At 33.2% G+C, this 11910-nt stretch overlaps 1 protein-coding gene across 2 annotated transcripts in view; it reads left to right on the top strand.

Moving 5' to 3' along the window:
* LOC106474406 (Golgi apparatus membrane protein TVP23 homolog B-like) overlaps positions 1-11731 on the top strand; it is a 31744-nt gene extending 20013 nt beyond the window's left edge. The window contains exons 5-6 of one of the 2 annotated variants that reach the window (XM_013935097.2): positions 6117-6245; positions 10976-11731. In XM_013935097.2, the coding sequence (XP_013790551.1) occupies positions 6117-6245; positions 10976-11050 (204 nt within the window). In that variant the 3' untranslated portion in view covers positions 11051-11731. Of the gene's footprint in view, positions 1-6116; positions 6250-10975 lie in introns of both variants that reach the window. The other variant, XM_013935098.2, reaches the window with a different exon arrangement.
* The last annotated feature ends 179 nt before the right edge of the window (positions 11732-11910 follow it).

Below are 11910 nucleotides of genomic sequence, written 5' to 3'. Positions count from 1 at the left end.
TAGGTCTACCTTTAGTAATCCTTTTACCTTTACTTACCTACTAACTTCGTATTTATTTTTTTTAATTTCTACTTTTGGTACCGAAAGTATTAGTCTTCGTCTCTCTTTGCTTATCAGATATACAGTTTTCGTTCTATAAAGGCTATTGAAAAGTATAACATGACATTCTTTGCTTCTGCCTTTTTATCATACCATAGCAGACATTATTCATGCTATAGACAGTACTAGTCTGAATGCTCATCTGTTTCATGTTGAGTTATTCCTTACCATCTCTGTGTATCCCATCTTCACACTTGTAGTATGTAAGCCTCCAGAAATTTTACAAGTTTATTTTCAGATGTATATAATTTTAATACTTTCCCCTATTTGATGTCATTTTGGCCTTTTTACAGTTTCATCAGGGTGATATAGTAATTCTATACATCTATTTTGACAACTTCCCTCCACCTGTTTATGAATTGGCCTTCCAAGGCCTCTACTGCAGAGTCTGCTAGGCCTACCTCATCTCTTTTTATACACATTTCACAATTGTTGTTTTTCCCCTCCTTTACCAAACATTTTATTTTTAGATCATGTTGGGCCTTTTCGTCTCTATTTTGAGATATGCCTTGCTCTCCATGGTTTTGGTTCATTTTGCCTTAGCTTACTTTCAAGCATATTGTTTATTATTTTATTGCTTTTCTGCACTTCGATTATCTCTTGCCGGTATGGGGCCAGATCCCATTCTCCCTAGCCAAGTTTTCCCCTTTGTCTTCCCCTATTGCCTCTCCTACTGAAATTGGCAACTATACACCTCCTTTCTGAGGCATTCTATCTATTTCTTGGGGATTTTCATGTGATACCTTTCTCCTTCTTATATCTATATTGGGGCAGTTGCCATCTTTGGCTCTTTCTCTACAAACATGGCTTCTTTGCTTTTGGGATCTTCTGGGGTGGGACACTCTCTTGTACGAAGTTCATTTTACTTCCACTTCTAATTGAGACTTACATATGGCTCTTTTCCTCCACAGTTCCGTTTTTTTGGGGGGAGCTACTTTTGTGACTTTAGCATCACATGGGGTATCTGTATTGCTACATTTGAGTTTTTTCTCTTTTGGTTGCTCATTTGTCTCTTTAGCCATTGCATTTTTTATTCATGTTCCATGTCCGGCACCTTCTCATCATTTACATGTCCTACATCTAAGCATTTCTCCATTAGTCGTGTATTCTCAATGCAGATTGGAGTTCTGTGATTGATCTATCCCACCTCATTCACCTCTTGGTTCTTTCCATTTTTCCTATATTGTCTTTTATCACACTATTGTGGGTTTTTTCTCCAGGACTGAGGATGCCCACAGTCAATATTTTGTATTTTTATGCCCACATTTCTATTTTTCATCCCTCGTGGCACTGTCTTAAGTTTGTTCACCATGAGGTTGGGTACTAGTTTCATGCTTTGCCCTTTGAGCATGTTTCAGATCTATATGTCTGTCTTGATGCATTCAGACAGGATTGGGACCTATTTATACATTTATTTTCTCATCCCAGTCATCATCTGCCTTGGGTTATTTCATTCATCCTTGCCACTCTGTGTCAGGTCTTTCTGACTGCTCCTTCCTGGCTGACACTGATCTGGTTTTCTCAGCTACTTCAGCTCAATCGGTCCTTTTTATTCTGAATCAGTTTTTCCCACCCTCCACTTTGGTAGCTCATGATGCATGTTCTTCCTTTTCTTCATTTTCATTTCTTTCTGTCTCCAACCTTTAATCGCAGTTGGATCTGGTTGGCCTTCTCTGTCCTATACCTGCTCTGGGTTGTTTCATTATCTTCAAGGCTTCTTTCCATTGGTTCCTTTTCCTGCTGTTTCATTCCCTGGCACCACTAATCTGTTTGTGACTTTTTCCTTCCTCCCTTGCCATTTAGATTCATCTTTTGATTAGATTGGCCTTTTCTTCCCTCTCTCCTTTTTTCCTATAATCAATTCCAAGTGTCTTCACTCTGATTAGACACTTTCTGTTTTACCTGCATCTCACCCTCATTGTACACTGGAGATACGTCTTCCATCAAGCACTGGGACTAAACCTCATACGTTTATCTCCCATATACATGGGAATTCATGGGTAAAGCAAGAAGGGATAGCTGGCCATTCCTGCCATTCCTTAAATTCAATAAATCGGGAGTGGTCTGCTTTCCAAAATAGGTTTTTCATGGTCTCCCATTGCACTGCCTCTGGTGTTGACATTCCTCTGGACTCTCCACTGCATTTTCTACCCCTTTTTCTTACCACCTACCAGTTCCAAGCCACTGGGGTAGTGGACCTTGGAGACATCCTCCTGAATGTGATAATGATAACATCATTCAGTTGAAAGTATGGCGGTGATGTTCTGCTGGTGCAGATGACGAGATGTCCTCCAATTTGATGCTCCATCTCTGTGCAAGTTTATCCAAGACTATGTTTCCTGACTCATTTATACTCTTGTTCCCTCCACCCATGTTGTGTGTCACAGCAATGAAACTTGCAGATTAATATGATTCTTCCTTTTATGCTAACCCTCAATGATTTTCTTATACCAAGGATGTTATTGATGTGGGGGCTATAAGATTGGTTTTGAGTTAGATAGTTTACATTACAGAGACATCTTTACTATACCAATTGTCCAGATGTTGGGTTCCTGGATCAGTCAAACAATTTATCACATTGCTATCATGTGTCCTGTTCATAGATCGGGGGGTTTGAGATTCCCTTTGGTCTACTAAACTTGAGGTGAAAACGGTGTGATCCTCTTTCTTACCCCCACCAGATGTGTGAGTTTTGGATTGTAGTTGACTTGCCAATATAATCCTCTTTTTTACCCCCACATGGATGTCAGTTCCTAGCCACTCTACACCTAGAGGCACATTTTTTACTCTTACCTACATTGACGTACTCTATGGGATTGAGATTCCATTATCATGTGGCTTGGATCCCTATCCAACCATTGTTCTCTCCATTTTGGATGTGCTCCTCCCAATTTCTGCCCATGTCTGTGACACCTCTTTCCACACTGGGCAAAGAGTATACCTGGTACAGAAATGGTGCAGTCTCCCATGTGTGATCCTCTACTGCGAAGATTTCTTTTAGGGAAGTATTTCAGATACTTTCGAAGGTTGCTTCTTTCTTTCCCTTGCACTGGTCCCTCCACCAATTCAATGTGGGATTTTAGCTATTTACGTGAGAATAGGTAATGTACCATATTAGAATTTATAATTTTCCTGTACTGAAAATGTATTTCTGATAGGTACTTGTCTCCTCTCACACTTCCCACCCTTCCTCCCCGGTGCTTCCATTTCCTGCCAAAGTTTGAAGTGGTAGTTCGGTAGAATTGAATAGAGGGAGTCATTCCTATTCGTGGAGGGTTGCTGGCATGATGATTTGTATAAGAGACACAGTTGAACCATGTTGATCTTTGGGTACATGGGAGCTCAAGGCTTGTGGCATCCGGCAAAGAAATGCATATAGGTGCAGTGCTGAACAACAATGGCTATTTATATGAGAAAAAGTAAGTACCTATCGGAAATACATTTTCAGTATAGGAAAATTATAATGTTAGACTTTTCCTCTGATTTTTTAAAAATTTTAGTTGCTTTATATGGACATCAGTTGGAATTATGTCTTTGATTCAATATAAACATCATTTCCTTCCACTATTTTACAATACACTTGGGTAACTAGAGAAAAGATTAAGATATTTTAATGGCCAGGTGGTTAGGAATAGCCAGCAGAAAGATTTGTTTGTTTGTTTTTGTAATTTTGTGCAAAGCTACACAAGGGTTATCTGAGCTAGTTGTCCCTAATTTAGCAGTGAAAGACTAGAGGGAAGACAGTTAGTCATCACCACCAACTCTTGGGCTACTCTTTTACCAGCTAATAGTTGGATTGACTGTCACATTATAACACCCCCCATGGCTCAAAGGGCGAGCATGTTTGGTGGGACAGGAATTCGAATCTGCAACCCTTAAATTGCAAGTCAAGCGGGTTGTAAATAATTGGACAGATTATTTTACCAAGTCTAGGAATTTCACTGTTCTTTGACCCACATTAGTTGACATAATAGTTTCTTTCCCATTTGTTTGTATATTATGATATCTTCTTTTGAGTGACTTTACCACTTTTTTGTTGGACAGAACTTCATATTAAAAAAAGATTTGGGGGATGTTTCTGATGATTTTCAACAAATAATAATCTAGGAATGAGGAAGTCTTATGCTGCTCCTGTGTCTTCAGAGAACATTTGTATGGTTATTATTGACCTCCTCTAGTATGTTTTTGGCCTTTTACTTACATAATGTTGTTGTGCATCAGCTTTAAGGTTACATTTATCTGGAGTGGTTAACTCGAAGTTAAGTTTTACCTTTCATTCCTTTTTTTTTTTCTTTACTCCCATTTTGGTTCTTTTTTTGAAAACATTATGTGAATCATTCTCCATTAATTATGAAACCTATTATCAATTTAAAATTGTTGAATTAGCCTGAACTGGTCAGTGTTTAATCTTTATAGATACTGTAGATAATTATACATGGATCTATCTTCTTCCCTCAGTTTCTGAATTTTTCCTCATATACACTCCTGTGGCTGACTTTCATATTTCATGTACGAGTTGTTTTATATTGTGAAAAGGCTTTTTATAAAATGTTACCTTTTATTTTTAAATCATCTTTGCATAAACATTAAATTTAAGTTTGATGCAAGTGTTGAATTTAGTTATGTTTAGAAGCAATAGTTTATTGCAGGTTTGTTTACATAACTGTGTATGAATCATACCTGGTGTGGTTCAGTTGTTGTGAACTGGCAGTTATTGTATTATTGCATCATGTTACTAGAACCTTCTAAGTTTTTCTTGATGTTTTGATTGAGTATTATTGCATCATAATATTTCGTGGTGTGTAGAATGTTCTAGACTTCAATCAAGCTATAATTACACATACAAAATGTAATTTGAGATTTAGTTTGTTGTATTATTGTGTTATGTTACTAGAACCTTCTAAGTTTTTCTCATTGTTTTGATTGAGTATTATATCATCATAATATCTCATAGTGTGAAATTATCACAGATTGTATTGTAATAACAGAGTAGAGAAGAAATAATTTGTTTTGACAGTTGTGTTCTAAAGTAACTGAACCAACCTGTGTGGACTTTGATGAAAAGAGTCAATTATACAGATCGTATTGTAATAAGAGAGCAGAGAATAATAATTCCTCTTGTCAACTGTGTTCTAAAATAACTAAACCAGCCTGTGTGGACTTTGATGAAATGAGATAATTATTTAAAGCTCTGGATACAACTGTGGTGATTAACTGTGTAACAAACATTTGACTTGTTTTAATATATTATTTTAAAACACCTACTGTAAAGAATCTGGCCTATAAAAACCTGACAATAAACTCACCAACAGTCACTATCTCAGAAATTCCTCATGATGTAATGAAATTATAATTTGGAAATGGTTAATTTCATAACAATAAAGTTATTATTTTATTATCATAGCTATTCACCATTGAAAATGGTGTGGAAAAAATATAAAGTTTTTATTGATTTTGTGAAGTTAAAGTCGCAATATTTTGTACCAATTTCAAAGATGTAATTTTTTGTCCTGACAATATTTTGTTTTTTTTTTTACTTGGCTTCTAAATTTTGATTTTTGGGGGAATGGTTGATTGCTGACTTTATTTTAGACCTGATCACACATCCCTCCATCCTTCCTCCTCATGTTTTTATCTCTGAAAAGAACAACAAAAGCAACTGGCATGAGTCATTAAATTTTCTACTTGCATTGTAAATATTATGGTATCTAACTGTTTTTGGAGGGGTCTGTTATGAACCGAGAGATAGTAAGTGATCAAATGACCTCATAATATGGCAGAGAAAGAATGAGAAAAACCTAGTTCAACAATCATTTGGTGATGTAGTTTATTGTTTGTCTAAAGGTAATATAAATTTGATTTTGATTCTCAGAAATTTTGTGGCAATTTTCATAATCTTAGGATGGTATTCAGTTAAATGTTATCATTCAGATTTCCTTGGTATGAAGTAAATTGATTGAAGATTGATAAGCAACTAGTCTCTTATATTTTCAGAAATGGTTGTTTAATTTTTTCAGATGGTAGTGTGTATTGGTATCATCTTGAATGGAGCCAATCTGTGGGGGTACCTCAGGTGTAAAATAAAAAACAGACAGAAACTGAGTGATTTAGCATCAAATTTCCTTGGTCAACAGGTCCTCCGAAATGCAAGTATCTATCACTAAGGACTGATTTTTATCTATTTTTTTTACCATTAGTAAAGATAGCCATTTAAGTGCAGAACTTCTGTGATAAATGATTTTCATTCGTTAAACTGTCTACAAATAAAAGTATCAACAAAAATATGCAAAAACTCTAACATGGCCAGCAACTTTTATCTCCTGGAGTTTAATTTCATTATGATGTTTATATGTAAGTTATTATATTGTCTATAGTTAATTTCAATTAATTAAATTTCCGTGACATGATAGTTCTTCTACAATTATAACAATTTTTTGTCCTATTAGTTTAATTAAGACAACACAATGAAGGTTTTATCTTTCAGAATATTACTAGCAAAATAAAAACTTAGTTAAATGTGGTGTTACAATTTTTAATTGGTTTATGGGTTACTTAAAAAAAAAATCTGTAGCCAATGAATTTTAATTTTTGGCAAATTTTTAAAAAAATTTCAGAAATAAAACTCTTAGGCTAAGTCTGTCAGCCATTGTAAGTATGTAAAGTTTATTGTAAATTTTGTTAGTGCAGTGTTTTTGTTATTTGGATTAAAAATATCAGACAATATCTTGAGAAAAAAGAAAGTGTGCACTTAAATTTCTAAATGTATATTTACAGAGATTACAAAGAAAAAAAGACAGAATTATCAAAGTTGAAATTATTTGTTTATAGCAAATAATGAAAAACCTAACGATTTTGAATGAACATAGGTAAACTCAATTAATCATATCAAATCAAGTTAAACAACAAGTATCTATGAGCAGTGTAAGTAATTCAAATTTTTATTTTAAATTAAATTGTGCAGCATTTGCTGTCCTGACGCCTTAAAATTTCTGTACCACCTATGTCTATTTAAGTAATGGAATACATAGCTGTTCAAAAATGTGAAATATTTACCGATTTGGCTAGATTTTCAACAAATAAAATCAGCAAAATATCTCTTAAAATCTCTTGATGTTTGAACTCCATTAATAAACCCAAAATATGTCTCATGAGGATTACCATTTATAGCAACATCTAAATGGCATTGGACTGGTCTCTGTTCAGTCTATCTATACTGTGAATGTTTCATTTGTTGCTTTATAAATTTTGTAGATTTCTCTTTCTTCCTATTGAAGTCTTTTGTCTGATTTATGTGGGACTGGTATCCCAAAACTCCAACACATGATTATGTGGTTTATCTCAATTCCATGAACGAGATCAAACCCTGTTTGTAAAATGTACTTTGTTCTCAACTGCAAACTGTAGGGACCTTGTTCACTCCAGGCTTAGGCTATCAGAGCAGTGGGATGTTTTTTGTTGTTGTTTTTTCACACGTCTGGTTGTTTCATTCTTATTTGGCAATTATTACTTATCTTGTTGTTTGTCATTCTCTATATAGTTTGTGTCCTCTTTTCGTTTTGTTATTTTGATGCTACTGATGAATGACTGTTGTCCATACATCTTTGTATCCTGTGTGTGCAATTGCCTGCAACTGACTTGCACTTTATTTTCAAAGAATGTATCAGACAATTTTATTTCTATACTAGGGTCTCCCAACATCACATCTGTTTACTTTGTTGCTGCCTCAGAGACGTGCTTCTTACCTCATTTATGTTTGTTCTAGGATATTTGTTTATTTGTGGTTTTTACCTTGTTTTGCTACAAGTTAATATCCAGTTCTTTTAAGTCTTATTCCAACCTTGCCTAATATTGCCATTATCAAACATTCTAGTTATGCTTATAACTTTTCTTCAACTTCTTAACTATTATATTTTGAGTTTTTAAAAGATGGTCTGCACCAATTCTTTCCAGGTTTCTTTTCAATAAATACTTTAGCTAATGGTTTTCTTTGATAATACCCATCTTCTGAAGGCAGATCTTTGTGTAAACTTCACCCACTCATTGTTTTTTCACCTTTTTAAAATAAATGCCATTTTTACCTTTTACCATATCTTATCTCTTTGACTTATCAACTAGCTTTGCTTACCTGTTTCATTAATTATCTATTTGGCAGTTATCTAATTTCAAAGCTTCAGATGGATCAATTAGTTTGTTTTCAAGCCTTCTAGATAGCTGTACAACATCATAATATTTTACAGGCTGCCTCTTATCATAATTCTTGGAGCTCAGTCATGAAATTTAATAATGGGTCATTTCATTTTGTGTTCAAATTCAATTCCTAAGATGGCAGTACCTTGGAGAAGTATATATATATCTGATACAACATGTTTCCTTCTCATTCTTTGGTCATGATTTTATTTTATTTTGTATGGGCAGACACTTAAAGGGCAAATCTTCATTACTGATACACTGCACCAGTCTCTGAAGTTGATCAGGCTGAACCTCCAACATTGCATGCTCCCTGAGCACCTATATTTAGAAGTTTTTATCCTTTTTTAGACTTAATGTTCTTAGATGATAGTCCTGGGAAAACTGTTTTGCTAGACCATCTTCAGGATATATGTGGTTTCTGGTTAGTACTTACATGAATGTATCTTTTCTTTATCAGGTGTTGGACTGACTCTTATGTTGTTGTGAGATCAGCTATGGATGTTAGGAGGCTTCAAAAAGATCCTACTTACTTTGAATGATTAAACTTTTTTCTTTAAGGTCTGCAAAATTGTATCATGCATCTGGCTGCCTGGTACCTTGATTACATTAATAGTGATTTATTTTTCATTCTCTGTGTCACCTTTGCTTTCAGTCTTCCCTCAGGAGTAACAGGCATCTTTCTCTTTTTCCACCAATATTTTAGCTAATAACTTGTAGAAGAGGTACGTTTTTGTATTTGAAATTGTAATTTTGTTTTTAATGTGGAATTCAAATAGTTGTTAACCTTTCCTATATCATTCCCATCTTTGTCTCCATATCAGGATATGTCTTCAGAAAAATGTGAAGACTTACTATATATATAAGCATTTTTATTGGAAAAATAAGATTACATTTTCAAATGTTGATGTATTGATATTGCTGTATTTTATCTTATCAAATACATTCCTGAATATAAGAATACTGAGAAGAAAACTTGTGTGCATTACATGACAGTTGTATAGTGTATTTTAGTTGTAAAGGATGCTCAGAAACAGAGCAAGGAATGGGCTAGTGGCTAGCATGTCAGGCTGTTAATTGCAAGGTCCAAGGTTTGAGCATGAAATATACTGCTGAGCAAGTTTTTCACTCTTAAGCTGTGGTAGTTTTATAACTGTCAGTAAATCCCACTGTGTGCTTAAGAGCATGTGATGAATGCTGCTGACTGGATTTTTCTCCCTCTGGTCAGCGATTATTAACTAGAGATGACTATGTTTGAACCTTAAGGGGTCTCTGAGCTGGCAATTTAGCTGATGTGTCACATAATGTGCTATTCAGTTTGAAAATATCAAAATACTTAGAAACAAAGATTAGAACAAAAAAGAGAGCCTCATGAAAAAGTCCTGATGATATAAACAACACTAAGATTAATAAACCCTAAATATACAAAAAACATATAATACATATATATGTGTCTGTGTATGAACTAAATAATTTTTTCTTTTTCTGTGGTAGCTTATTAAAGCTTTATTATTTATTTTACTTTCTTGATACTTCCCAGATTTACATGATACTCCATGTGCAGATCTTTTTGTTGTTCTTGTTTTAGATAGACAATGGAGTATTATAATTCCTGATGTTTAGATTCTAGTCATAATTTGGCAAAGTCATTTTTTTAATTACTCAAGTGAAGTTTTTAAAATATATGAGTAGTTACATATAATTGCCTCTCAGAATTTTGTTTTTTATTTAAGATCCGATTAATTCATTACAAATATTCTAATTAATTTTGAGAAAACAATAGTCATCTTAGATTAACTTACTTAGATTGCACAACTTTATACTAAACTATCACAAAAAATGGGTTTATTTTGTATGCCCTGTTGCTATAGTGTCGAACAGATAGTAAATATTAGGTGTAATAATTAATTGTTATGACTTTAATGACTGAAAAAAGATGATTGAATTGAATAATAGTGTTTATGCAAAATACCTAACTTCACTGTCTTAAAAAATGTATTTTATATTAAAAAGGTAAGAAGCATCTGGTATATTTAGTTAAGCCTTTATAACTTTTGTTTTCAATGAATGTTCTTTAAAATGTTAATATTCTTCATAACATTTTATAAATATTATAATTAGGCTTAATTTCAAATCATTTGAGAATACAGTAGTTAACTTGGATTAATCTGCTTCCTTTGATTGGTGGTTCAAAATTAGGGATGGCACCATGCTACCTGGACTGCTCGCTAACAAATGTGCTGTGGCACGACTCCATAATTGGAGATCCTATGCTTTGAACAGTGCTAAAAAAGTCTTCTATCATGTAACCATAACTATAACTCATGCATTTACTCAGTTATAACAAATACTTGAAAGAAAAATGTGTTTTTGTAGTTTTGATTGCTTGGCTGTCTCTGAATATTTCATCTGTCAAATTAGATTTTTAATGGATGTTTAGTGTATGTTTTCATATTTTCTTAGAACTAGGAATATTAGTTTATATTTAGAATATGTCACTATTACTATATTTATTTTTCGTGTATGAAAAAAAAACATTACAAATACATTCAGTAAGTATCAGAATATGATAAATCTAAAATATAGATAAATAACAACTTTTTCTTGTAAGTAATCTTGTTTGTTTTTAGTTTATTATTGTTTTAAACTAACATGCTACTGTATAAGTTAATGTTTTTTGTGCATGTAGATGATGTCATCTGCAAGTAAAAATAAACAAGAAGAATCTACTCAGACAAAGTCAACTCTTGAAGGAAGTTTGTGAACAGACTGAAGAAAATAAAGCTAGATTTTTGGATACTACAATATCTGTAGATTCAGCAGTTTGGTAGCCAGCAGGCTGGTATAACCAAATCAGTCAACTTTTGCTTTAATGTGTGTTTTTTTTCATAATTATGTGCATAATGTATGTCAGTTTTTTTCTCTCACTTATTGTTTGACACACACTTAAAGGTTTTGTTAAAGAATCGAAAAAAGAACACCAATACGGAAAACTTGTGTTTAGAACAATAACTGTGTTTTTATTATTACTGAGGAGCTGAAATAAGTAAATATAGCAGTATAATTTGCATAATGTAAAAGTAAAATTGTTTGATAGGCTGTGAAAGCTACTTTATTGGTGCCATTGAGGTGAAGGAAAAGTCATACAGATTTATTGACTTCATTTTTTATTAGTATGTACACTACGTGTATGTAAAATTTGTTAAAAAGAATAACAATTAAAAAAAATGTATTTCTTCTCTAACTGGTTCTTGGCTCTAGGTATTTGGTGTACAAGTAGATGTGTTTTTTTACTGGTTTTATGCAGTAAGAAAGTTGTCAAACTAGTTTTACTTACGACGTTAATGTGAAAACCTATTTCATTCCATATCTTATGTTCAATTTATTTTATAGATAAGGCTTAACCTTCTAGAAACAAATAAAGACCTGTATGTGATAAACAAAACAGTACTTATTTATTAATTTACGAACAAAGCTCCACAGTAACCTTAAAACTGAGTCTAATCAGTTGGCAATAAACTTGCAGCCTTTGATAAAAATAACTTTCAGTATCTCTTCTTGGAAAAAGTCAGTATTTTTAGAATATTAAGAGTTATCTATATATATATATATATATATATATAT

The sequence above is a fragment of the Limulus polyphemus genome, unplaced genomic scaffold (assembly GCF_000517525.1).
Source record: "Limulus polyphemus unplaced genomic scaffold, Limulus_polyphemus-2.1.2 Scaffold7180, whole genome shotgun sequence".
NCBI lineage: Eukaryota > Metazoa > Arthropoda > Merostomata > Xiphosura > Limulidae > Limulus > Limulus polyphemus.
The sequence above is the reverse complement of the archived record's forward strand: the minus strand, read 5'-3'. Positions and strand labels throughout refer to the sequence as shown.